General features: G+C 44.7%; 1 protein-coding gene across 1 annotated transcript in view; it reads right to left on the bottom strand.

Annotated features, from left to right (window-relative positions):
• The window catches only part of LOC310855471 (rap guanine nucleotide exchange factor 6-like), a 210267-nt gene that overhangs the window by 161457 nt on the left and 22397 nt on the right, over positions 1-26413 (bottom strand). Inside the window, 3 exon segments of the mRNA XM_083760492.1 lie at positions 5636-5719; positions 12754-12810; positions 14040-14110. Of these exon segments, the coding sequence (XP_083616618.1) occupies positions 5636-5719; positions 12754-12810; positions 14040-14110 (212 nt within the window).

Genomic DNA, 26413 nt, shown 5'->3' with positions numbered 1-26413 from the left:
CCTGGTGGCGCTATAAGAGGCCAATATGAAAATTCAGGGCGTGTGTGTGCAGAGTATGGCTGCGATTAAGCCAACGGTGCCGAAGATTAGCGGTCCACAGACGGACGGACACACACACCCACACACTGACGGATGGACGGAGTGCAAAACATACTCTCTTCGGCCTGGTGGAGACAATGAGAGCTTTACAACAGAAAGCCAACTATTAGGGTACCAACTATTAGGGCATTTGTGCCTGCCAGTCGCAATGTGGGATAGGGTCTCAATTCGTGGGACGGCTGAATAGTCTTGGAAATGAGGGACTGCCCCATGCAATGCAAAAGGGGGCGTTAAAGCTCACATTTTAAGGTTTTTGAAGATAACGTGGGCAACAACTGTCTTCTTCCACGGCTAATAGTAGTAATATAATAGCATTGTTAGTGTCCTGCCCCTGTGCACCATGGGGGAATTCCTGGCTCCTCCAGTCAGCAGCGCTGTGATGACAGGAAATGAAACGTACCACGCTGAGCTTAGGAACGCGAGGGAGAGAGAGAGAGAGAGAGAGAGAGAGAGAGAGAGAGAGAGAGAGAGAGAGAGAGAGAGAGAGAAAAGAGAGGGAACTTCAATTCTACAGTTATAAAAGGAAAGGAATTGAAAAGCACCCTAAAAGTGCACAATTTCAACAGGACCTGGATAAGTAATCTGGAGTTATCTCTCCAGCCCAGAGAGTACTATTTTCCGTTAAAAAAAAAGTGTTTTATTGCTCCTGGTATAGATAATGATTTGTATTGTTTTGTATGTCCTGATTATGAAGAGAATACATAGAATCACAAAGCAAACAAGCCCTGGTGGTCTTTTTGTGTTATCCTTTTAGAATACATAGAATCACAAAGGAAACAAGCCCTGGTGGTCTTTTTGTGTTATCCTTTTAGAATACATAGAATCACAAAGGAAACAAGCCCTCGTGGTCTTTTTGTGTTATCCTTTTAGCATTGCTTGCTTAATTGCACTTGCTGCACTGTTTTGCAATTTGTCAATTAAAGCATTCAATCAATCAGTGTCAATGCACAGCGATAAAGGCGGTTGAGTGAAAACGCCGTCGCCCCCTCCTCCACGTTTGTCTTGGCGGTCGTGCGGTCTTCGATTCCCTAACCGGACGATATGTACAGCAGTGCACAAACGGCGGAACAGCCGACGTCATGTTCTGAAGTTAAAGTGAAAAGAAAGAGTGCTACACACCTAGAGAACAGTCAGGGACTCGCTGCGTTGTTGTTGGGTTCCCCGTTGCTGAAACCTCTATCCTGCATAGTAATCCACAAGTTAACAGGGGCGGTATCCCTGCGCTGGGGTATGATAATCCAGTGAGTTTTTTTTGTTTTTTTTAGAAAGTGAAATTAGATAAGAAGAAGAGAAAGTTGTTCACTCACTGCAGGCTATTTGGTTTTTGACTGAGGGAGGAGTACGTGTTCCCTCCCACCCTGTTCTCTGCTCTGTCTGTCTGTCTGTCTTTCTGTCGGTGGCTCCAGGGTGGTGTGTGTGTGTGTGTGTGTGTGTGTGTGTGTGTGTGTGTGTGTGTGTGTGTGTGTGTGTGCGAGCATGTTGTAGGCAGCTCATTTCCTGCCTGGATCTGCTCCGGGGCTCCAGGCACACAGGCTGCTCAGGAACACATGGCCCGCCACTGTTCTGCCAGGGGTTCCGCATTCCACGCACACACAAACGTGCGTGCACACACACACACACACACACACAAACACACCATGCCCCCCATTTTAGTCCCCTCTGTGACCCTTCCCCAGCCCCCCCACCCTGGTGCTACCACTAGTGCATTGCAAACACATACACAAATGCTCGCGCACACACACTAAATCTGCAGCCCTCCACCTAGCTTACCTCATATTCTGACTGTTAACAAAATACACACGCAAAGTGTGCACACAAACACAATTAGTTTTCCATGGTGTTTGTAATACTATGCTGACAGCTTTTCTCTCCACTACAGAGTGTGTGTGTGTGCGTTTGTGTGTGTGTGTGTGTGTGTGTGTGTGTGTGTGTGTGTGTGTGTGTGTGTGGGCGGTGGGTACACTGTTAAATCTGCTGTTGAATGGGCGGCGAGTACACTGTTAAATGTGCTGTTGAATGGGCTGTCGGTACACTGTCGCGCCGGGTCGCAAGTTGTATGGAAGCGTCGAAAGTCGACCAAGCTTGCTCCATCGGATGGCGGCGGGCATGTTGTTGAAAAAAAACATCAAGCCATAGGTTATTTTTAGCACCATAATAGTCTGTCGGTGTTGGCTGTCGGCTGGATTCAGCAACTTTTATTTCACAACTTCCAAACTGACTGATCTCCCAACTTCCTTCGACAGCCAGTCTGTGGTTAATCTGTTTGGTGGAAAGCTAACATAAATCACACACGACATGTTTCGACATCATCCAACTTTTAACTTTTCTGCATTTCACTGACAATTTCATCGTAAATCAATAACACGTAGAATGAGGAGGTCATGTCCTAATTTGTACATAGGGGTTTAAAAAACGGCCCAGGTAGAGTCAGACTCCCCAAATTCGACCCAAAACTGTGGCATTGGTCAGGCTCTGTGTAAAATTAAAGAGGGATCATGCCACATTTCAAATCAAGCATCGAGCTCGCCAATGTGATTGACACGTGTTCATGGCTTTCCGTGTCAAAGAACAACATATACTTTTGCAATAAGAAACAGTCCCAAAGTGGAACGGCCTGGAAAACTACACATCTTCGTTCTTGGCAGCAAGAAGCCTCAGGGGACAGACTGACAGCCGGCCATTTTCAGAGAGAGACAGAGAGACAGAGAGAGAGAGTGTGTGACTTACATGTTTGTTGTTACAGTTACACAATCCCTACTTCTTTTATGACCATATGTGACCAACTCCAGCAAAAAGTGCCTCAACTCGATTTTTACAGATTACAGATTTTTACATATTATTAAAGTACATAATGTAAGCTTTCATATGATGTATCATTCAATGAAATTGGACAATAATTGAAGGAGATATGTTGTTTGTTGAAACAGAAACCCCAAAGTAGAGAATTTGCCATGCAAAGAATCCTAAAATTTTAGCACCACTTGAATGGTACCAAGACATCAGAGACACATACTTCCCACAGATTACAACCACACACGGATATTTTGAAAACATGACCAATGACAAAAAACTCCCATATCTGCTGGGCGAAGTACAACAATGTGCAAACACAGCAGCAAGATGTGTGAGTTGCTGTGATAGGAGAAGGATATCAAATGGAACACAACCACCGTAAAGACTAATCATTGTGTATATGCCTGCACTATACCTGCATCGAGTGATCTTGGTACATAGAAGTTGATCTATTGAAGAATCCGACAAAGTACATAATTTTTGTTTTTGTTTTGATTGTATTGCAATTTGCTGTATTGTTGTACTGTTCTTTCTGCTTTGGCAATGTAAACGTATGTTTTCTCATGCCAATAAAGCCCTTTGAATTGAATTGAATTGAATGGGTGTGACAATAGATACTTGTCCACACCCCTAATTTCTTGCATAATCACTCCCCCACCCACTAACCACTCCCCCACTAGGTTAGCTGTCAATGACAGTTGAGTGGACACTTAGGTGAGTTAGAAAATGCTCCGATGGAGGAAATGATAGACTTTACATGAGTGAGCAGAGACAGATCTCTGTGGAGTTGTACCTGTTCCCATTGTCAAACTAGAAATACTGCATCACGGCTGTATGTGAACACAGACCTGCCGTGATTACCTATTGTACGACAGCCTCCCGATCGATTTGAGAGCACCAGCAGACCCTGAACACTTTTAAAACAGGCCCAAAAACGTTTGATTTGATTTCGGAAGGCCTTTCCGTGTTAAATTGTTGTGTAACCACTGTCTGTCAGCAATATCCTTTTGTGCGTGACCTTTTTTAAACCCTGCTTTTAACCTTATGTGATTGATTGATTGATTGATTGATTGATTGATTGATTGATTGATTGATTGATTGATTATGTGTTTTAACTATGTAGCACTCTGGGATTTCCTGAGAAGGAAAAGTGCAATACAAAGAAAATGTATTGCTGTTATTATTATTATTATTAACTGGTAGTTCCTACCAATCAATCTGATTGGTCGACATAGGCTCTCCGGCCGTGCTCAAATTGGCGTGACGGCACATCTTATCGGCCGTGTTCAAATGAAATATATAACAATTATTACAGGGTCATGGCCCGCCCCACAGGGTAAAAACAATACTGTACATCACATATAAAAAGAATAAAGAAAATAAAAAGGATACAATACAGTACATTTACCCAGCCCCAGGTTATAATCTAATAGGCACTCATGTCAGTGTCCTCAAATCACAGATGTATACCAAGGTTATAATAGTTATCTAAAACTAACTAAAAAACTAAAACTAGAATTAAAAAAACATTTAAAAGATTTAAAAGCACGTACAGTATTCGGTCATGAAAAAGCGGCGTCGGTGCTGCAAACCTACTGTAGTGATTTCCATTCAAAGAGTAATACACAAATTTACATGCAAGCTAAACTGCTGTGAGACATCTGCACTCAATCAACACATGTGCAAACATAAATATTGTGTAGGCATGCATGTTCTCTCGCATACACACGCACAAACATGTCATTGGCTGTAGGATGCATGGGCCATCACATGAGACTGTACAGCAGCAATCTCGCACATACAGTACACACGTCTCCAATCAGCAATGTGCCACGGTGATAATATGGAAGTGTGAACGTGTCCGTCTGCCTGTCTGTCTGTCTGTCTGTCTGTCTGCCTGCCTGCCTGCATGCGTGTGCGTGTGTGTGTGTGTGTGCGTGCTGCACTCTTGTTGATCACAGGAGACTTCTGTCTCTTTACAGTATATCTCCCTTGAAGCTTTCTTATCAGGTTTCACGCACGCACGCGTATGCACACGCACGCACACACACTTGCATAGTACATACATGTACAGAGTGACACAGAGACACAAACAGAGTACAGACATGCAATTCGAAACTGGCCCCCGTAAAATCTGAATCCCCCCCCACCGCCCCCCCCCCCCCTTTTCCCCTCACTGTATATGTTTCTTTTCCCTTTTTGCTTCCTTTATGATGAATTCCTGTTCTGTTCTTTAACTACGTATATAGAAGTGTCTATTTGTACGTCTCTAAATGTTTTGATGAATTGAACAAGGTGGACCCTCTTGTAAACAAGTGTAATGCTTAATTGGGTCGTCCACTCACAGTTAACAGTCTTTGTATTGAGTTTGTGCTTGAAATGTACTGTAATTCTGCAAACTGTTAATAAATATTTCAATCAATCAAACACACACAGACACACACACACACACACACACACACACACACGGAGGGACGTAGATGGAGGATCACAAAATGTCAAGATAAGCTACAATCAGACTTGTAATGTCAGGAAAATCACACTGCTTCTTTCTATACACCAGACACCAGGCACTCAGTCTACCTCTATCTTCACGTGTCCTAGAGGCATGTGTGTGTGTGTGTGTGTGTGTGTGTGTGTGTGTGTGTGTGTGTGTGTGTGTGTGTGTGTGTGTGTGTGTGTGTGTGTGTGTGTGTGTGTGTGTGTGTGTGTGTGTGTGTGTGTGTGTGTGTGTGTTACGTACCAACACCTTGCCAGGTACATGTGCTCCTTGACGAAGACAGATCCAGAAAGCAGGATGTACCAACACGTAGCCAGGCTGTCTGGACTGGTAGACATGAGAGAGACAGACAGACAGACAGACAGACAGACGGTGAGGACGGGAAAAAGAGAAACATCACTGTTAGATGACATTAATATTTCTTTCACATATTTAAGTACTGTGTGCGCGTGTGTGTGTGTGTGTGTGTGTGTGTGTGTGTGTGTGTGTGTGTGTGTGTGTGTGTGTGTGTGTGTGTGTGTGTGTGTGTGTGTGTGTGTGTGCGCTAATCAGTCTAAACCACTGGTTTTAGAAAGCACTTCTCATGTCTAAACGCATTGGTCTTCATCATAATAAATGCAACAGTGCAGGATCCATACAGTACAGAAAGCAATCATACGTGAGGGGTTCAGGACAGAACACATCCACGCCTGCTGCTACTGCTGCCAGTATAAATCAACTGGACAGCAGTGGTGGAAAGTAACCAAGTACATTTACCTTCGTACCGTACTTTCGTAGCCTACAATTGTGAGGTATTTGTACTTTACTTGACTATTTCCAAATATTCTGATCCAATATTGTACTTACTGTACCTCCACCACAACATTAATTTGAAAACGTGTTACTTTGGACATTTTGATAATTACTACAAAACATACATTACAGTGACTACTTCAGCCGTTTCAGTCATTTTCTAAAGATTTTTTTTGCATTCTGCATAATGAGTACTGTAGTGATGGGAGATACATTTTTTCTAACGGCCGGTCTCGTCCACCTAAAACCGGCCGAAATCCTCACACGCACGCTCGCTCACGTGGTCTTTATGTGCATAGAGCTCAAAATGCTATATTTGGGGCTTGATTAGAGCTTAATTTGACTTCGCTATGACAAAAACAATGATCGCACGGAATGGGGGACAGATCACTGTAATACACAGTGAAGAAAGCTAGCGGATGTTAACATCCGTTGAACCAGAAATGATTGACGGTCAGATGCGGAAATCGGTCAAAATCGGCATAATGGTCAAATAATATATCGGTTTTAGCAGAGATTCTATTTTATAATCATTGTTAAAAAAATAAAATAAAAGCCTGAAAAAGCCTTTTGTTATGATGAAGGCTGCAAATTATATCAATCTTTTTTCAGAATGGCAAAAATGATTATATTTTCTTAATACAGAATGAGATCATATCGACATCGGTTATATCGGTTATCGGCATATATTGGCCATAACAGCAATTAATCGGCCAAAATGTCTCATTGGTAGATCCCTAATGTGTACTATTACCTGTCGTACTTAAAGTACATTTCGATGTCAATACATTTGTGAGTACTTTTCCCACCACTGGGTATAAATCAAGTGGACAGCCAGGGACCGCAGTGACAGGAGACGACCGTGATGTCATCTATAGGTGAGTCTATTGAACAGGGCAGTAAACCCCAGACTAATCAATGCGGTAGTGAATTCTGAAGTACAGTAGCAGTTTAATGAATTCAATGGCGGTATATTGCATTTTCAATGCGATGGCAATCATTCAATCGTTCAATAAAGACATGAAACATGGAGCTCCGCTGTTGAACTGCGTAATTACATGACAGATTTCAAGACATATTGGATATGGACGTTCAATGTCAGTCGATATTGTGATGGGAGTGTATAAGTCATATCACGTGGCCTCTATTGGAAACGTTCAATTAGGCATGTCATTATATATAGACACAACATAAAAAAGGGAGAATACAATCTTACAAAATAGCGAAAATATACAATCTACAAGCTATTTTCTATATTCGTCCTATGATGAAGTAGGGCTTAACCACGTGGACCCCAGTCCTGTGAATCCCTACTCTCTGGCAGTCTCTGCCAGGCTCACAATGTGGCCACGTTGTGAGTAGATCGGCTATACAGTAGATGTAGATTTGGCAAAGGGATTTGGTGTAGACTGTAGAGGGAAGAAAAAGGTGGGGACCGAGTATAGACCCCTGGGGGACTCCGGTCAACTAAGCATAATGGAAAACATACCCTATGAGAGTGTCGGAGGCATCCGACAACTGGAGATACAAGAGTTCTGTCTGGCAGCGACAGAACAGAATACAACTTGTCCTGCAGCTGAAAAGTATCCAGCTGCAAGCGCGGACGAGTACATTTGCACATTTTAAGCAATGAGTGCATTTGTGGCACCTGCAAAGTTCAACATGTCATGTTCTTTAGACGGACCGTGTCGGTCTCTATGGAGGCTGAGGCTGGCTCGGACGCACAAGCGACACTCTGTGAGGTGGCGCTGTGGTGATTAGATCCCACTTCAATGTCACAAGAGACCGTGATTGCTTTCATCTGCGATTTAGCGGCAGTGTGGGCGTCTGAGGGGACTGCGTGCATGATGTATGCGAGCGTGCACGTGTGAATTGTAAAGAACAACAGTTTATTCCAATTGGCTGCAACAGGTGAGTGGGAGTGTGATTGCATGGCTATGCACTATTAACAGTAAGGGTCCAAGCTGACACTCAGGATGCTGTAGGGTATGTTTGTTTGTTTGTTCATAATGTGGGAGTGTAGCAGAAACATACTAGATAACAAAAAGGGCATTACCATTCTAAAGGACCCCTCTCACCTGATTAACAACCTTTTGACCTGAGATCAGATTCTAAAAATGTCTTCTACATCCCGACAGTTTTCTGAAAAAGCTATGTTTCTATGTCAGTCGTTCTTCGATTTTTCTAAAATAGCAGACCTACAAGCTCCGATCTTGTAGATCTTGTAGAACACCAAAAGGGGTTCCTGCCCAAAATGGCTTAATATTATAACCTTTTGAAATTCTTTCCTTCTTCTTGGTGTGGATACCACATGGGCTGATTATTTGGCTATTTGAAACAAATTCTAGAGATTTTCATTAATACAAATAAAATTTAGTTAAAGAAATTCCACAAATAGCTTTTAATGAGTAGCGAAAAAATAGCCAATCTGCACGCAAGGCGTCGTTAGCTTGTAGATCTGCTATTTTCACTAGTTTGGGTCCCGGGGAGACATAAAATTTCTATTCTGGGACTCTCAAGCTAAAAGTAAAGGGTTAAAAGCTGCATATAACTTTAAATTCCTCACAAAAGAAAAGACTAAGGACAGAAGCTTTAAGGACAGAACATCCAGGATCCAGAAAAGCATGTACCACGTGGCTGTCACCCTCCTAAACATTCCAAAAAGACAGCAGTGCTGCAGGCCACTTGGCAGCTTCAATAACAAGATTATTGTATTTATTTAGTGGGTCGTTTGATGTTGCTGCTAATTTCCCCTACAGGCGTTGGTGTTTCACCTGCGTCGTTCTCTATGTATTGGATTTTATTTTACCTTATTGTTTCATATACAGTTGGATATTGCCCATTGTTTCACACATTGTTTAAACGCATCATGTGCGCGGTTATAGCTTTGTCTTTTTTCCCCACTATTGTTTTCGTGAGCTCACCAAGACAAATTTGTAAGCCAATTCCAATCAATCGTGTAGATATGGTAATAATAAAAGAACAGAAAGTTGAATTGAATTAAAGTGCTGAGTGTCTAATGTGATTCCAGTGAGCGTGGTCATAAATCAACAGGCGGTGGTGCCCGGACTCAACCCCCCCCACCCCCCCCCCCACCCCCACCCCTCCATTCATCTGTCTCTGTCCTCCCCCTCTCTCTATCTGCCCCCCCCCCTCTCACTCTCACCCCCTCTACACCTCTCTCCCCCCCCCCCCACCCCTCTCTCGCCCACGTCTTTTTCTTCCATCCATCCATCTGGTCTCGGCCTCGTTTCACTCTCCACCCATCTCCTCCATCAACATCTCATCCTCTATTCTCTGATCTCCTTGACAGAAGTGGTGGAAAAAGGTGTTATACTTAATTAAAAGTATCAATGCTGCAATATAAAAATACAAAAAAATATAAATATAAAAGTTTAAAAAAAAAGTTTAAGTACGGTATTTAACATTTACTGTACTTGAGTAAAAGTACAAAAGTATTGGATTAAAAATGTACTTAAAGTACCAAAAGTAAAAGTGCTAATTGTGGCTGACCCAATGTTGGGACAGAAGACACTTGATTTATGCACAACGTACTGTATGGTTCAAAATGTTTAAAAATAAAACAATAAAAATGATAAATTACAAAAAGAAAAGTGCCATTGGACAAGGCATTGAACCCCTACACATAGACAGACGGGGACTACACATATAGACACACAGGGACTACACATATAGACACACAGGGACTACACATATAGACACCCGGGGACTACAAATAGAGACACACGGGAACTACACATAGAGACACACGGACTACAAATAGAGACACACAGGGACTACAAATAGAGACACACGGGGACTACATATAGACACACACAGGGACTACACATAGAGACACACAGGGACTACACATAGAGACACACGGGGACTACACATAGACACACGGGGACTACACATATAGACACCCCGGGACTACACATATAGACACCCCGGGACTACACATATAGACACACGGGGACTACACATAGAGACACACGGGGACTACACAGAGACACACGGGGACTACACATATAGACACCCCGGGACTACACAGAGACACACGGGGACTACACATATAGACACACAGGGACTACACATAGAGACACACGGGGACTACACATAGAGACACACGGGGACTACACATAGAGACACACGGGGACTACACATATAGACACCCCGGGACTACACATAGAGACACACGGGGACTACACATAGAGACACACGGGGACTACACATAGAGACACACAGGGACTACACACAGAGACACACAGGGACTACACATAGAGACACACGGGGACTACACATAGAGACACACAGGGACTACACATAGAGACACACAGGGACTACACAGAGACACACGGGGACTACACATAGAGACACACGGGGACTACACATAGAGACACACGGGGACTACACATAGAGACACACAGGGACTACACAGAGACACACGGGGACTACACAGAGACACACGGGGACTACACATAGAGACACACAGGGACTACACAGAGACACACGGGGACTACACACAGAGACACACGGGGACTACACATAGAGACACACGGGGACTACACATAGAGACACACGGGGACTACACATATAGACACACAGGGACTACAAATAGAGACACACAGGGACTACAAATAGACACATGGGAGTGGGGACTACAAATAGAGACACACGGGGACTACACATGTCACGCCCCAAATGATACAGCGGCAACACTTTTGGTCCGTTAGAACGGTGTACTGCAGGCCAGCCCATAGAAGTCCATTGAAATTCAACTGTATAGTTAGCCTACTTTTAAAATAATCCGAAATGAACTGAATAATTGAAATGATTTGAATAAAAATATGTTTCCAAATGTATGAAGTGTCTTGGTCAACATATATTGTTGTTTTCTCAATAGAGGATGTATATTTCTTTTTTTTTATTTATATTTTTTGTCCCACGATTTTGTAACCCATTTTTCACCCCTGTGTCAATCATCCTGTGATGTGACCCTGGAGTCTACACACCCTCCGCCAACCTAGGGAGAGCAACGGACTTAACTCATGCTTCCTTCATGCTTGAGTGTCCAAGTTGCTCCTTTACACCTGACAGGGGGGAGTTTCCCTGGTTGGACGTAGCGCGTGGAAGGAACACGTTATTCCAACCGGTTCCTTTCCCCTCCATCAGGCGTCCCGGCTGGCCAGGGGGAGGCAGTTTAGAGACCAGGATTACTGCATGTTTTTTTGTGAGGGTACCTACCCTAGGGGACACGGGGAGAACATGCAAACTCCACACAGAAAGGTCCTTTCGCCAACCCCGCCTTCGGGTATGGGCACTGATGACGCGGAGGAGGAAACACGCCGGCAGCACCCACAGCGCCCCGAGCGGGAATCGAACCCAGGACCTTCTAGCTGTGAGGCGGCATATTTCACATTAATTTACCACTTGAATGAGTTACCCATAATGTTAACGGAGCAGAGGGGAGACGGCAGACAGAGAACCTGTCGCTTTTAAGGGACGTTACTGCCTTTACGACATGTATGTCATGCTCTACCTACCGCAGAGCTCCGATGGTGTTTTACCGGTGTCAACTTGTTGTAGGCTATAAACTATAATTAACTTGACTGAATAGTTGGGAAAGTAACCCAGCTAAATGGAGGAGTGGCATATCCTGACATTTTCAACTACCTAGTGAATTCTCCAGATGAGTAATTGGTCTTGCAAGATGCCGTTTAGATAATTTTCCACAAATACAAAAACGAAACACAACAAATATATATGGGTATTGAAAACCTCAAGGGATGCGACGTATATACCGTGCGACCCCTTTAACTTGAGATTTACAATGCTAGCACATTTGAATCTCTGATCGAGTATATTATAGTATATTGTGGGTTGTACATTCAGACGGCAGGTATGTGACATTGAAAAGGACAAATCAAAGATATGGGAAACTTTATTAGAACACAAAAGAAATCGCTACAGCCTCAGTAATGGACCAGTGACCAAATGCTAAGGTGAAATAGAGAACGGTGTGGTTCTCATCTGGTGGACTGGACCATGAGTTGCTGTGACCATAATGTCAGGTGGCGGTTTAATACATACCACAATATTCCTCTATTAATGATTCATTACATCAATTACGGCACTGGCCATAAGCCGGTTAAAGATTCAGGTTCAGATTCAGTGGCTGAGACTCTGAAAGTCTGAAGCGCCATAATTTGATTTGTATTCCACACCAGCCATTCGGCGAACAGGAAACATTTTCCATTAGCATTGTCAACATTCACATTAAGTTGCAGGCTCGGCTAGCAGCGTCAACTGTTGACAAAGTGAAAAGCTAAAGCAAACTGTAGGGAATTGGGCTGGTTCACAGTTATTCCCTACAGTGAGAAACATTATTATAATAATCATAACAAAACATATTCTCTCCCCATGCCTTCGGCCTGGTGGAGACAATAATAAATGTAAAAGATATCTATCTATAAATGCACCAAATAAGTAAGTGTGTGTGTGTGTGTGTGTGTTTGTGTGTGTGTGTGTGTGTGTGTGAGAGAGAGAGGGAGAGAGCATGTACTTACTAGAACAGGACGTGGTTAGCCTCATGTCTCTCGTACCTCGCCGACGTGCACATCGACCTGAAAGAACGAGACGGCAAGGAGAAGTCAAACAAAGAGAGAGAAGAGGGGGGAAAAACACTTTCACACATCACAGGAAACCTCTCTAGAGCTCTCATGGGCCATCATCATCACACACACACACACACACTGTGATGTTTGTCAGAGCACGGCTAGTTCTCACACCGGGATAGACTCACTCCCATCAGTAACTGTCACTGTTAATGTGACTCTGTCAGCCATCAGAGGTGCACCAGGGTTCATAAAATACCTGGATTGATATGGGGGGGAAGGAAACATGCAATGCAGATGTAGGCCTCGTTACTACTGCGTCTGCATGAAGTCCAAGTTCATTACTTGGACTAGACGTTTTGTTGGACTTCACCCACAACTAGTAAACATCCTCTAATCGTAACCTTTGAGGTGTGCAAACCCTCAGAGCGAAGATACGAATTTAGGCTTTTATAACAGACGCATTTATCAAGAGCGACTTACAAGCTAGGTATTAAATCACATACAATAGAATTAATGCACAGAGACGGTGTAATGCCCCAAGATAGATCTATATGATACCAGCTAAACAATGAACCCAGCATCTGTTTAAATAACATGCTCTCTAAATGTGACAGTAGTGAGACTACTTTACATCGCTACTGGAATCCTACTCTCAAGAGCTGCTATTCTGGCCTACTAAGAACAGCTCTCGTCCCCTAACCACGTGACCAGGCCCCTAGATTCTACTGTGCATCCTTGGTCATAGGTAGGGTCACATATAAACCCCTATTAAAAAAAAGACTATACCAAATGTCACACCCTGACTGCCGGACTATTAGGGATGCTGCGATCTAGATATTTCACCGAAGATTCGATACCGATATGGCAGCATCAGTACCGATCCGATTTCTATGCCGTGTATTGCTGCTGCGTGCTGGCCAGCTGCCTGCGACTAGCAAACACTGTTATGATCACGTGGCCTATACATGCTGCTACATGCTGGAACTGCGGGATACGGGATGAGCGTAGTACTGGAATGGATCGATTGGATCGGAGTGTTAGATCGGTACATTTTGCTGCAGTCCGATCCGATCTACGTTTTTTTGGCTGATATCGGGCCAATATCCGATCAGAAGATTGGATCACAGCATCCCTAGAACATATAGGAATAGGAAATGTATCTTCTTTTGCAGGGTAACAATTCCATTTTGGTGACGTTCCTCATCAAAAGAAAAGTGAAAGGTATATATTCTGACCGTAGCTGGTGTTCCCGGAGGTGGGACAGGACGTCCATGTGGTAGAGGTGACAGTAGATGGTGTGGAGGTCCTGGAGGAGAGACAAGAACATCACATTAGGAACTGAGACCACATTCTACTAAATGTCTTCTAAATCATTACAGTTTTCTGAAAAAACTATGCTTATGTCAGGGACTCCAAATACTAATAATTTGGCCGCCGGACCTGTACCTGAAAATATTTTGTTCCAGGGTTCACGCGTTTATGATATTTCAATAATAGCAGCTCGTAGTATAAAATAATGGTTAAAAAGTGGTTAAAAGATAAAGTGGCACAGATGCGTTCCAGGTTTAGGGTTAACCACTTAAGCCCTCATTTAAACTTTTGTTGTTGTGGCTTATTTTGTGTTAAGGTTAGAGTTCCTCTGTGAGTCATATATGATTTTGTTTAGCCGTCTTTAATTTGTGTCAATATGTGATGTTTCACACCCATCACTTTCTTGAAGACATTCTTTTTTTGTTTTATATATTTTTTTTTTATCCCACGATTTTGTAACCCATTTTTCACCCCTGTGTCAATCATCTAATGTGATCCTGGGCTCTACACACCCTCCACCAACCTAGTCCCCATATATGGGGGACAAGGGGAGAGCAACGGACTTGAACTCATGCTTCCTTCATGCCTGAGTGTCCAAGTTGCTCCTTTACACCTGACAGGGGGGAGTTTCCCTGGTTGGACGTAGCGCGTGGAAGGAACCAGTTCCTTTCCCCTCCATCAGGCGCCCCGGCTGGCCAGGGGGAGGCAGTTTAGTGACCAGGATTACTGCATGTTTTTGTGAGGGTTCCTACCCTAGGGGACACGGGGAGAACATGCAAACTCCACACAGAAAGGCCCTTTCGCCAACCCCGCCTTCAGGTATGGGCACTGATGACGCGGAGGAGGAAACACGCCGCCAGCACCCACAGCGTCCCGAGCGGGAATCGAACCCAGGACCTTCTAGCTGTGAGGCGACAGCACTACCAACTGTGCCACCGTGCCCTTGAAGACATTCTTGAAGATTCCAGGGAATAGGGATGGCAGGCTGAAAGTGCCTGCTTGCTGTGTCGGTGTGTGTTTGGTGAAAGCAGGTGTGTGCCAGTAGGAAATGGAATTCAACATGTCTAATTGGCAATGGCATTGATTCACTTAAAAGTTAATGCGGATACATGATCAGTAGATGCACATGCATAAATTCATAGCAGCACGGCAGTGCACGCACGCACACACACACACACACACACACACACGTCACACACACACACACACACACACACACGCGCGCGCGCGCGCACACGCACACACACAGACATGCAAAAGAGATAGAAGTGCACATGCATGCACACACTCAATATCAACCTCATGCATGTAATTGGTGGCTTAAAAGATTAGCGGACAAATAAACAGCAGGCTAGGCTTTTATGCATGAGGCAAAACAGTTGAGGTCATGAAACACATGAGCTTCCACGGAATTCCTGGAATGTCAACGGTATTGAATAACGCGGATTCATAAAGATTAACGTGGCTGTGTGGCGTGTACGGTGTGTTTCAACAGCGTATAAATCACACTTCGCATGGCATTTGAACCGAGGCAGCCCGCTGAACATTCCCCATCAAGTCAACACCTTCAGTCCAGAGATGCCACATTGTATGCCTGAAGTGGACAGACTTACTTGGACACACACACACACACACACACACACACACTGGACAACTGGACACTTAAAATAGTGTCCCATGATCAATGGCCGGCTGCCAACACATGAACAGGCTTCTAGGTGTCAGATGTAGACACAGACTAACAGAACAGCTTCATGTAGAGAGTAGAGACACATATGGCGGTGTCACAATTATCAAACAGCTAAGGGCCGATTCATACTCCTATTTTACCGCTGTTTCGGCGCTGTAGTGCCGAAATGATTTCGGCTCGTCAGGAAATTTAAGTAGCACCGAAGAGCCGACTTTAGGACGGTACCCGCCCCCCCCCGAACCTCAAATGACGTCACATTGTAGGCTCTACAGAGCCGAACCGACTTTTATTCTGCTCTAAAATAGGAGTATGAATAGGCCCTTAGGGGTGTCCGTCTGATATGGTGATATGTATCGTCGAGAGGATACAATGTCTCCACGATATGCCTTTTTGAACATATCACCCATTTTATATATAATTATTCACCCATTCACACACCGATGGCGGAGGAAACCATGCAAGGAAGCAACCTGCACATCGAGAGCAATCAGAGGTTCGGAGTCGCGCCCCAGGGACACCGTCTTCCACACTAACTCTGGGGGAGCCCGGGATCGAACTGGGAGCCTCACGGTTTTCCCATCCGCCCGTTCTACCGGCCACTCTACCCCTGAGCCACTGCCGCCCTAAAACAGCTTCATATGAGGGCTTAGATTTAGAAGACTACTGGCTGCAGCATACTCCAAACAAAGCAGAACTTTAAATTTACGGTTCCGGCAGGTCTATATATAAGAACACAATTGTGCCAGTGCAGTGCTAGGGCCTTCGGCAGTCCCTCACCAACGGTCCAACAGAGTTATTGCACCTCCAAGATGATCTAACTAGACACACATCTCCGGTAGCCAAACATCGTTGTGTGATTGGTAAGACACTCAATGTAATGATTCATATCGTTTTATTATTTTCCACAATCTGCCAACAAAGTACAATGTTGGACATGCACACACGCACACACACACACACACACACACACACACACACACAAATGTGTCTGTGAATCTCATAGTCAAAGCAAATAATATCAAAGCACGTTAAAGCATGAGGCTGATGTAAACAAACAGTGGAGATCGGTGATCAAGTCCCCACTCCATCAGTGACGGGGTCTAAACAATCAAAAGTCAACAGTGGTGTGTAGACGAGGGCCAAAGACCCTCGGGCTCCAGACTGCACGTTCAGTTATTTAGCAGCATGTTTACCAACATTATATTATTTATTTATCCATAAATAGGTTATGTAATAGTAATATAGACTTATTTTGGGATGCACACGCAGATTAAAGACACCAGATTAGACAGAACATATGCTGCTCCCGTGCTTGCATTTAGGGTTAGGTAACGGTTAGGGTTAGAGGTAGGTTGTCGGCCTAATGACAATCGGCCCAATAGTATGACGAAACTTATACCCCTTATTTCTCCTCTACAGACAATTTACATTTTAGACTTCAAAATGCGCGGCTGTTCAGACTGACCGACTATTTGTCTGTCTCGTCTCAAGACCACTCCGGCTGCGAGTTGAGTGGCAGGCACCGTGGACACGCCCACTTACAGTGGGATAAAAAGCTGCTTCAAAAATATCTTTGTGTGCTTTATTTGTACAGCTTTCCTTCTGCCGGTGTGAACAGGGTAGGTGGAACCTTCAAGCCAGAGCAGGGCATAAAACGAGTAGAATATGGTCTCTCAACCTTGCCAATCTTTGTTCACACCAGGAAGCCATGCCCAAGGCTTAAAAAAAAGGGGAGAAGTTTGGCTTAATTTGTATTATGCTGTGGGCATAACAGAACAGTTTCATGTAGACACATGAAGGTCTCAGGGCTAACAGAGGGGGCTACGCACACACAAACCAACTTTAACAGGTGGACTACTGCACCCCCCCAGTGCTGCTTATATACATTTAACCCATTCTGACCTGAGATTTTTCAAAAATAGCAGATCTACAAGCTCATAGCGCGCCACCGAGTGGCGCGCTATGAGCTTGTAGATCTGCTATTTTTCAATAGCTAAAGCATAACATGATGCTAACACCAAAATGGGTTCCCGTTCAGAATGGGTTAAGTTAATGCTTCATTTTCACACAAATAATTGTGAGAAGCATTTTCACACAAATAATTGCATTGAACATAGGAACGTTGTTACGTTAGAACGTGTCGATATGACAAAAAAACTGAAAGAAATCACTGTGACACATTTAATAATTTTCCAATTTTCTTTTCTCCAAAATAGCAGAAATAGTTGATCTGCAAGCTTACAACGCGTCACGTGTTGTAATAATGGCCAAAACTGCATAGAGCTCGTATGTGATTCTCTCCACTTCAATTAACCCATTTTGGACAGGAACCCCTTTTGGTGTTAGCATTATGTTACGCTTTAGCTATTGAAAAATAGCAGATCTACAAGCTCGGTGGCGCGCTACGAGCTCGTAGGTCTGCTATTTTTTGAAAAATCGAAGAACGACTGACATAGAAACGTAGCTTTTTCATAAAACTGTCAGGATGTAGAAGACATTTTTAGAATCTGATCTCAGTAAAAAGAAGCTTCTCAAAAGTAAACTGGGCACAGAATGCCATTCAGACTATGGGAGCAGAGCGGGAGGCGATAGCTTGATGGAGTGCATGAACAGTGACTCGTTGAAAATGCAACCTTCTCACGAGGGCAGGAGATGCAACATCTCACACATGCAATTTAAAAACATGGAATTGCAGTGGGAATAATACTGACCTACAGCACGGTTCTATTTATTATTAATATATATATCTCACACACAAATGCACATGCGCGATTGCGCGAGCGCACCGCACACACACAAACATTACTGTACTACTCGTGAGGACAGCACTGTTACCGTTATAACCGACATTTCCGCCATTTTAACGCTGAACTCCATCGTTTCGTATTTGTAACCTAACCTTAAAGTCTTTCTTAACCTTGAACACAACATTTGGCTTGTGTGGTCAAGGAAAATGTTCTTCACAAGGTGGTTTTCTCAAGTTCCGCTACCGGTATACTTGAGGACAGACACGCACGCACACACGCACACAGTTGATGCTGGCCAAGGCAGGTGTTGATTTGTTGAGGGCTCAGAGGGACTAATTCATTATAGTCAACAGAACTGAAGTGAACCCATGACTTCACTACTACTCCCTGTGGAAATCACACTGTTGGCTTTTCTAATCCAATCACTGAGCTCATTCATATGAGAGAGAGAGAGAGAGAGAGAGAGAGAGAGAGAGAGAGAGAGAGAGAGAGAGAGAGAGAGAGAGAGGGGGGGGGGGGTATTTATAGAATACAGAGTATAGAGCTACAGCAGCCTATGTTTATGTGAAAAGTGAAAACAATAAATTGGGTGACAACACAAAGAAGATGCACTCTCATGACTGCCAGAACACTGTTTTACACTGCCATGCAGAAATACTCTAAAGTCCGGAATTCAAAATGTACTTGAGTAAAAGTACAGAAGTAGCTGCATCAAAATATACTTAAAGTACCAATCAGAGCGTTGCATGCCTTCAGGCTATGGGACGTAGCGCCGCTACAGACGCATAGACCAGTGGCTTATTTCTAACCTATAACGTTTGCAGATACATATTCTAGCGTGCTGATTAAGTTTAAAACAAGTAATACACTGTCTGTATGTCATCTTGAATGAAATTTAAAACCGAGTAGTTCTGTAATCAAAACCAGATGTATTTGGAAGAATGCCTTCAAAGGAAGTAATTAAAAGTGGATTTGTATGAACAAAAAAATGAATAAAAATACACCAAAATGGACATTTTCCCATCGTTTTGGCATAGATTTTTATATGCCACTATGCCCATATGATGACCACGGATATGCTCTAAAAGTGTGAAAAACATATTTTTCACTTCCCTATGTCTTTAACAGGCAGTAGGCATGCTTGTGTGCAAGTGACTGATAACAAGCAGCAAGCGTGTACTGTACATGTATGTGTGCGACTGTGCGTGCAGCCGTGCACATGTTCTTAAAAAGCAGCAGGTGAGCCTGTGTGCATGTGCTGTTGCTCCCAGACAGAGTTGTGAGGCAGTGGATGCTCATATGAACAAGACTGATTGGAGGGGGAGAGGGAGAGAGAGAGAGAGAGAGAGAGAGAGAGGGGGGGGGGGGGTAGAGGGGGGGGGGAGGGGGGGGAGAGAGGGAGAGAGAGAGAGAGAGAGAGAGAGAGAGAGAGAGAGAGAGAGAGAGAGAGAGAGAGGGGGGGGGGGAGAGAGCGGGAGAGAGAGAGAGAGAGAGGGGGGGGGGGGGGGAGAGAGAGAGAGAGAGAGAGAGAGAGAGGGGGAGAGAGAGAGAGAGGTAAGTCAAATGGTATGGGAGCTGTTGCCGTATCAATCAGTAGGCCTTTTAAAACAACAGACGGAAGCCCTGACTGAACACAGAATGTGTGGGAACCAAGTGGCTCACAGAGCTAGCAAGGGCAGGTCAGGTTGTGGCCTCCTGGTGGCGCTATAATAGGCAATGTGAAAAAGGTGCCATTTCTTCTTACGCCTTGGATAGCAATTGGATTGATTTGAGGCATTTTTTTCAAAAGTCGGCCTCCTGGTGGCGCTATAACAGGCCGTTTCTGGAAAATTTGGGGCAGAGGTTCATCAAAATGTGGCACCGACCGGGTTAACGGTGCCGGAGATTAGCTGGTAATAGACGGACGGACTCACAAACTCACACACGGACGGAGTGCAAAACATACTCGCTCCCCATGCCTTCGGCCTGGGTGGAGACAAACATACTCTCTCCCCCATGCCTTCGGCCTGGTGGAGACCAAACATACTCTCTCCCCATGCCTTCGGCCTGGTGGAGACAAACATACTCGCTCCCCATGCCTTCGGCCTGCTGGAGACAAACATACTCTCTCCCCATGCCTTCGGCCTGGTGGAGACAAACATACTCGCTCCCATGCCTTCGGCCTGGTGGAGACAAACATACTCTCTCCCCCATGCCTTCGGCCTAGTGGAGACAATAAAACATACTCTCTCCCCATGCCTTCGGCCTGGTGGAGACAAACATACTCTCTCCCCATGCCTTCGGCCTGGTGGAGACAATAAAAACATACTCTCTCCCCATGCCTTCGGCCTGGTGGAGAGTGGAGACAAACATACTCTCTCCCCATGCCTTCGGCCTGGTGGAGACAAACATACTCTCTCCCCATGCCTTCGGCCTGGTGGAGACAAACATACTCGCTCCCCATGCCTTCGGCCTGCTGGAGACAAACATACCTCTCTCCCATGCCTTCGGCCTGGTGGAGACACAACATACTCGCTCCCCATGCCTTCGGCCTGGTGGAGACAAACATACTCTCTCCCCATGCCTTCGGCCTGGTGGAGACAAACATACTCTCTCCCCATGCCTTCGGCCTGGTGGAGACAAACATACTCGCTCCCCATGCCTTCGGCCTGGTGGAGACAATAAAACATTACTCTCTCCCCCATGCCTTCGGCCTGGTGGGAGACAAACATACTCTCTCCCCATGCCTTCGGCCTGGTGGAGACAATAAAACATACTCTCTCCCCATGCCTTCGGCTGGTGGAGAGTGGAGACAAACATACTCTCTCCCCATGCCTTCGGCCTGGTGGAGACAAACAAAACATACTCTCTCCCCATGCCTTCGGCCTGGTGGAGACAAACATTACTCTCTCCCCATGCCTTCGGCCTGGTGGAGACAAACATACTCTCTCCCCATGCCTTCGGCTGGTGGAGACAAACATACTCTCTCCCCATGCCTTCGGCCTGGTGGAGACAAACAAAACATACTCTCTCCCCATGCCTTCGGCCTGGTGGAGACAAACATACTCTCTCCCATGCCTTCGGCCTGGTGGAGACAAACATACTCTCTCCCCATGCCTTCGGCCTGGTGGAGACAATAAGAAAGTAGCACTACTATAACAGCTCAAGGCTACAGTTGGGAGGGTATGAGTTATAGAGCGTCGCAGACCCGCCCCCTTTCATGACGACGAGCGGCCCGGAAGAGAATTCCACATTCATTTTTCCATAGACGTTTCAAAAGGTATTCATTTAAAGACCTGTAAGCCTCGGACAAAGCCAACTCGTGCAAGTAAAATTATCTATGACACATTTTATGGCTCCATTGTAGACATTTACATATAAAGCATTTATTTAGTTCTGTGTCTCTCTCGGTCTCTGTGGGACCCCCCTCTGTGTCTGCCTCCTTACTCTCTGGTACTTCTAATGCATTCATCCTCATAGGCTACTCTAAACAAAAACTATGAAAACTGTCTCACATGTTTCAATTAAAACATCAGGGGATGACGTTTGATTAATGGCATGACCGTGACTTAATCCGATAATTTTGCAGCGTTGACGATCAGCCACGCTGTGTTGGACGCCTTGCACGTGAAATAACGAGACATGCAGACAGTAGCGTTGCAGAATAGCCTTGACAGATGTTATTATTGATCTAGTGATCTGGTAATCAAAAGTGATACTACTTAACAATTACTGGGCTCAGGAGCAAAAACTACATAAAAATAAACATTTACCAGGAGGACAACCCTAGATTATTATTAACAAACTCACACGGAGTAGAAAAGCATTTTGTCATGGTGGTGAATTTGTATGAAGCACATGTACACAATCATAGAAACAGTTACTGCCAACGTACTGAATAGAGTATTCCTGACAAATGCTCAAACGCAACTGGAGCAAATATCGTTGCAGCATTGCCGTACGGAGGCGTAGCGTGATCAGAAACCACTGAACCTCAAATAATCTATATAAAAAGTCAGTAAAGTAGTTTTCTTGTGGGCATTTTCTTGTGGAACACCATGTTAACCTGTAATATACCATGATGGAGAAACTGAAGACCAAAATGCACATAGACTCCAGTTTCGGCCCATCCACTGTGACAAATGTCTCGTGCAAAAGAAAATCGATTCCAAATGTTCAAGTTCACATCATTTTTAGAGCAAAACAGCCCCTCTAAAGTCACCGGAACCGATGCTAATGGTTGGACACTTTGAGCCGGGCCACGAACACGAGTGAACCGCTGAAGGACGGGAGCGTGGCCCGCCCCAGCGGAGGTCATGACCTCATTTACAGAGCCTGAAGCGGAGAGGCATGACGTGAAGCGAGGAGGAGCGTGTGTGGGGTACGGCCGGGGAGGCATGGGAACGACGCAGGCCTGCTGCGCTCTATACAGGGGAAGTAGCAGCGTATTGACTTTAGACCACAGTTAACTGGGTTAGTGAGCACAGCAAACTGCTGCTGCAAGCACTACTGTCATGTTGCTGACTGCTGAGTATGTGCGGGAGTGCGTGTGTGTGTGTGTGTGTGTGTGTGTGTGTGTGTGTGTGTGTGTGTGTGTGTGTGTGTGTGTGTGCAGACCCAAGACCCTGGGGCGAGTAGCTACTGTCAAGGCTCACGTCAGGACACAACCCTGGCTGTTCCTTTTAACAAACTACTGCCTTGTCACTAGTGTACACTACTGGAATACTGTGTGTGCGTGTGCGTGTGCGTGTGCGTGTGTGCGTGCGTGCATGCGTGCGTGCGTGCGTGCGTGCGTGCGTGCGTGCGTGCGTGCGTGCGTGCGTGCGTGCGACGTCTATCTCGGAACAAATTGGATCTTGGAACGAACCTCACTCTCACTGGTTCGTCTTTTAAATAGGAATGTCGGGTCCACTTTGATGTCGGAAGCAATTTGACATGGTACATTCGGGTCCGGGCCTGTCATTTGAAAAGAAATCTCGGAACCGGTCGAGTCTCGAAACTCGTTCACTATTTTGGACCCGTATTAAGAGCTCTATGTAACGCTCCTAGTATTAACTAATTTAGCTGGAGCCTGAGAACTACAGACAACATTAAAAAAACGCACCGTACCATGGTGCAACCCACATACACACACAAACACACACACGGCCTCCTCACTCGTACCACTGACTTCAACACACAACTGTCCCCCCTTTGAGGTATTGATCGGTGTAAAACAGATCATCAATATGCCCAGACAGACCAACAGACAGGCAGGATGTCCGAGGCGCGCTCCCCCCCGCTACGATCAGCCATATCCTGGGGAGAGAGGATGGTAACCTAATCGCCTCAGCGCACCGCACACACGGCTGCCTTCTTCAATGCAACTCCAACAATGCTGCCTGTGGACTTGAACTGAAGCCGTGTTGCTTCTTCAACGTACTTGGAAAGAAGGCCGTGTTGGTGTTGGGCGCCTCGCAGTGGATCACAGAGTAAAATCACATTCCACAAGGCTACAGTCCTTAGCACAGCTAGCTAGGCTCATCACAATTATTTGAGATAATCGCAATATTTTTTTTGCATAATCGTCAATCGTTTCAATGTTGAAAAATGTCCGTATATATATATATATATATATATATATATATATACTGTATATAAAAAAAAATTAACAACGCATATTGTAAGCTTGTAGATCAACTATTTCCACTATTTTGTAAATCTTTTGGAAAGATTTTCTTATTATTAATTAAATGCGTCAGTGTCTTTGTAAATATACATTTTTTGTGCAATTTGTGATTACGAAGCCAAAAAGGCAAACAGAAATACAAATTGTAACATTCCAATGTTCCAAAAAACACACTTAAATCGTTAATCACAATTATTAGTGTGACAATTAATCGTCAACTTAAGCTAAGACCCTGGTTCGAATCAGGCTCATTACTGCATGTCAAAAAAAAGTCCCTCTCACTGTATGCATCTGGAATAAAGCATATAATGCCAAATAATAAATCTTGGAAAGTAGGCCCTGGTAATGTATACTTGTTGAACCAAATCTATATTGTTCATTTTAATAGCCTGTGGGAGGATTTGAGATGTTTTATATGTCTATGTTATATTTCTCGTCTGGTCCAGTCCAGCAGTGTCAAGGGACTAGTAAAATGGCCTTATACATGTTGTTTAATGTAATGTTATCTGTACTACAAGGCTGTGGATTCATGATTGCTCATGCATGTACTTTGTCTGCAGTCATGATATGTAGGTCTAAAGTAATAGGCATTATATTGCTTTTTGTTAGTTTGTCAACAATGTCCTCAATGTCTATGGCTGAAAATAGAGGCTGAAAAACCACCAAACCAAAATAAACAAAATGCATGCACATCTATAACCTAAAGGGCAGTGTGGGTGCCGGGTCAAAAACAGTGATAGTTGAAAAATAAAGAGTCCGCACACCATTCCCTGCTCCCAGATATTATCTTTACTCTTAAATGGTAACGTTTCGAGCCAAAGCTCTTCCTCAGACCTCCTGAGCATTATGGATAGCCATGTAATTACTTACATCTAAACTCACACATGCGACCAGCACAGCTATCGTCTGTCTTTATGAGTCATTAAACACCGTCTCTGTGCCATGTATTGTTGTTCCCCCCACCCCGACCACTGTCAAGGGACAAGACACAGAAAAAAAAACAGCTCTCCTTTGTGACCTTTGCCCTCCCAGGAGGCTCATGTCGTGCCCCGATGACCCCATCGAGTGACATCGAGTTGGGGGGGGAGGAGTCGTTAACTCATCATCACACCACCACCTGATCTCATTGCCAACGGCACAGTATTTTAGCTCACTTGATGGCAGCACCAAAACAAAATGATGGGGGTGGGGGTTATATGATTCCATGACATGAGGATTATCTGTCGTCCATTTATCCATCCATCCGTCCAGCCATAGGGGTGTCACAATTATTACATACCGGTAATCGTCTAATCACAATTCTTTTATCATAATCGTCGCCACAATTGTTTACATGTTGAAAGATGTCTTGTCCATAGACTCCATACATATATATAAATAAATAAAATTAAGTATAACATTTATAAAAATGCCATATATCTTTGGGTATATTTCAGTCATTCGTCATATCTGCCCTGTGCACTTTTTTGTCAGGAAGGATGCTAGGATGTTTGAATCAATTCAGTAAACAGGGTGTCTTCAAGGTCAGGTTCAGGGCCCACACAATGCACCAGGTAAACAGGGTGTCTACAGGGTCAGGTTCAGGGCCCACACAATGCACCAGGTAAACAGGGTGTCTTCAGGGTCAGGTTCAGGGCCCACACAATTAGGGGTGGGTCCCGAACGTCGGGACCAATCCGGTACCGAACCGAACATTCTCGAGTACCGGGTACCCATTACAATAATTCAATTTCGGTTCTCTCTATCGGTTCCTGGGTGACACCATGCACGCACGCACACACGCACATAAAACAGCTGATTATAATCAGATCCTGCTACTCGGAGAGCCAGCAACAGAATGGACCGTGGTAATCGCTCTTGTCGCTCAAAGGTATGGCTTCACTATAGTAGACAATCAAAGCAGTTAGCGTCCACTGTCCAGATGCCGTGGCCGCGGTGCTCGGCTCGCACACAATACAACAACAAAGTTAACTTCGGGAGAGAGCCCCCACAGATCTGCCCTTCATGCAACGAACGGCAGATCGATGAGCGCATGGGGGGTTTTGCAGCCTGGCGCACTGGCGCAGCTCCATGCGCGTTGTGGATCTCTCATTTTATGGAACGAACGTACCACCAGTATGCCGTTAGCTTGTTGCTAACGGGACCCTGTTAGCAACAAGTCTATCTCTCTCTCTCTCTCTCAAACGTTCTCTCTAACACGTCTCTCTCTCTCCC

The sequence above is a fragment of the Protomyctophum parallelum genome (assembly GCF_964188405.1).
Source record: "Protomyctophum parallelum genome assembly, chromosome: 1".
NCBI classification, from domain to species: Eukaryota; Metazoa; Chordata; class Actinopteri; order Myctophiformes; family Myctophidae; genus Protomyctophum; species Protomyctophum parallelum.
The sequence above is the reverse complement of the archived record's forward strand: the minus strand, read 5'-3'. Positions and strand labels throughout refer to the sequence as shown.